This window comes from Aphanomyces invadans, assembly GCF_000520115.1.
Source record: "Aphanomyces invadans strain NJM9701 unplaced genomic scaffold supercont1.6, whole genome shotgun sequence".
NCBI classification, from domain to species: Eukaryota; Oomycota; class Saprolegniomycetes; order Saprolegniales; family Verrucalvaceae; genus Aphanomyces; species Aphanomyces invadans.
In genome coordinates, this window is record NW_008580151.1 from 2,029,965 (window position 1) to 2,032,555 (window position 2,591).

The 2,591-nt window shown below is 53.3% G+C and overlaps 1 protein-coding gene across 1 annotated transcript; it reads right to left on the bottom strand.

The window, feature by feature from the left end:
• Positions 1-1,396: 1,396 nt before the first annotated feature.
• On the bottom strand, positions 1,397-1,945 carry H310_04250 (hypothetical protein; the record flags this gene model as incomplete). The annotated part of the gene is made up of 3 exons (XM_008868513.1): positions 1,397-1,502; positions 1,554-1,628; positions 1,683-1,945. The coding sequence occupies 3 exons, from the start codon at positions 1,943-1,945 to the stop codon at positions 1,397-1,399; spliced, it is 444 nt and encodes a 147-aa protein (XP_008866735.1).
• Positions 1,946-2,591: the final 646 nt, after the last annotated feature.

A 2,591-nucleotide genomic window follows, 5' to 3' on the forward strand; every position in this document is an offset into this window, starting at 1 on the left:
CTTGTGGCGTCCCAGTTGCCCGAGCATAACCGCTCCACGGCATGGCCACGTCGATCGGCTGCGACTGGCGTCGCCGCGGGGATCGGAACGGTGCAGGAACCGGCTGGAAGTCTCCACGCCGGCCACTCGTCTGGTGTTGAGAGGTACGACCACGCTCCCTCGTCCGCGACCTGTCGTCGTTGCCTCCAGGCGAACGCGATCGGTCTTGTTCTTCGTGATCACTTTCAGCCATTTCAGACTCGTAGTGCACTAAAGATATCTTTGTTGTGAGTACGTGTCTTGTTTGTCCGCAAGGCGTCTTCCTTCGGGAAGCAATGCAAGTTCAAACTGAGATACCTCTCATTACATTCCTAGTCAGTTCACTTCGTTCCCCTCAATACAGTAGCAACTTTCCAGGTCGTCCCGTACTAAATCGTCCCGTACGAATCCATCCAACATCCAGCAACCGACCTCAGCGAGGTTGAGCTGGACTCGGGGCACTCTCGACCAGAGCACGCCCCTCGAGATTGCGTTCGAAATGGGCAGTCGCCCCTCGAAGGCACCCGACTTTTTCGCCATCGCCAACCTCCCTGCAAACGCTGGGCCTGCCAACCAGCGTTTCCAGGGAGGTTGGCGATGGCGTGCGGAATCGATCGTACGAGACTGTTCTCGGCCATCGTACGGACGGATAGGTGTAAGCCAATTCTCGGAGGAGTGGTGCCTGAAACAACTCTCGGATTGGAGAAAGCTCAAGTGTAGTCGACAACAATGAAGTCGGGTGACACTGACGAAGCTGACAAAACTTAAAGCAAGATGGCGTCCTCATGAAGGACAAATACGACGAGAGTTCGCTCTCTGCGCCTGGCATTCCGTTGAGAACCTTAGCGTGCAAGTCAGTCTGTTTCGATCAGAGCTATCTTTCATAAATCCCCCACGAATTGCTCCCAACCGCGGCGTGGGAAGGATATCCGCATTGTCGCCGAAGAAATATTCCGTCGATGGCGACGGCCGTGTCTTCGTCAGAGTTCATGAGGGCCACCGTCGGACACGCAAAACAGCGGTACGTCTTCACTTTAACGGACTGTGCATCAAACGTAAACTGACACTGCATCGGCAATTCGACGACTTGGCCCACAAGTCTTTGGACAATCGGTTCGTTGCTGAGCAAGTGTGGCGTCTCCCGGGCGATCAGATACATCAAACAATTAACACAGTGATGGGGGCGCAGTGGACTCCCAGGCAAAGCTTGTGGTGTATATTGAGCACTCGGAAGCAAATGCAAGACTCACTGGGGCAGCCAGCTGGCTAATCCAGTCTATACTAAAACTCAATATAAATCCCCCTCGGCAAACGTCCAATCCGATCCTTGGGTTAGTCAGTTCCCATCGGATCTTTATGCAGAACATGGCCTTTCAGCCTAAGGATTCTTCATGTTCTCTCCGACACACAAAGCCGCCCGGAGCCGCCCACCGCAGTCAGGCCCGGCCACCAAGGTGGCATCGACCAGTCGTAACGAGTGGCAGCTAGGATCACGGGTAATACATCTTGGCGAACGCAACAGCAAGTGGGGGAACAGTGCCTCGATCGTGTGGCGGTACAAAAGAAGGTAGAAGATCGCGAGCCATCGACCACGACTTCGGAGTGGCACACTACGATACAGCTTTGAATCCACGACACCACGACAGACTGAAAGAATGACATACAACGTCCACTGGGCAATCAAACTGTCCAGGCCAACGTGGCTGTAGAACGCCATCGCGTCGCTCATGATGCCGTGGAGGAAGTCCACCTGGAGCGAGTGGCGGGAGCTATGGGCAAATACCCTGAAGTACTCGCTGACGACCTTGCATTCAGGGTCAAAAGTGTGCAAGCTTCGCGGCAAGGCTGCCTTGCACGACCTCACTCGCACTTCCAACCGCGCCACGTCCGTGGTCAGATTATCCACTTCCCCCTGTAGACGCTCCATCCGCTCGACCTTTCTTGTAACGACTCCGGTATTTTTTGCGGAGGAACACTGAATCCGGATAGAAAGCCGGATAACGTGGTGGAGAGGAGACTGGGAGGTTGGAGGCAAATTGCAGAATGAATTTGAGCACAGGATTTATCTCAACTCAAGAACATCCTTCCGATGGCTGACGCCATAGTCTAGAATCGTTGAATTCAAGCATGTGGCCTCCTTCATGCTGCTTCTCTTCCTTCGTACGTCACTTAATGCATACTCAACGCAAGAGCTATTATTTGCGGTAAATCTTCAACTCGTAGTTGTTCGGTAGGAGTTCAGATGAGTCGGGAAGACTCCACATCCTTACATCCTCCCCCGGGATTCTAGCCGACGAGTGGAACTGCGGCGTCGTAGGTCTTGGAGAAGTTGAGGGAAATGGAAGACATGCTTGATGTTCTTGGCGAGTTTCCACGTGGCTTCGCTTTCAGGCTGACCATGAGCTTGCGGTTGAACTGACGCTTCTTCAGCAGACTTTCAACAATGAAAAGTTCTTCATTCGTTTCGTCGTCGAGGATGATTGGCGTAGCATTGGGAATCGGACGGGCTGCAAACTTGGGATCATTGGAACGGTATGGCTTGAGGCGGTCAACGTTGAAGACATCGTGAATTC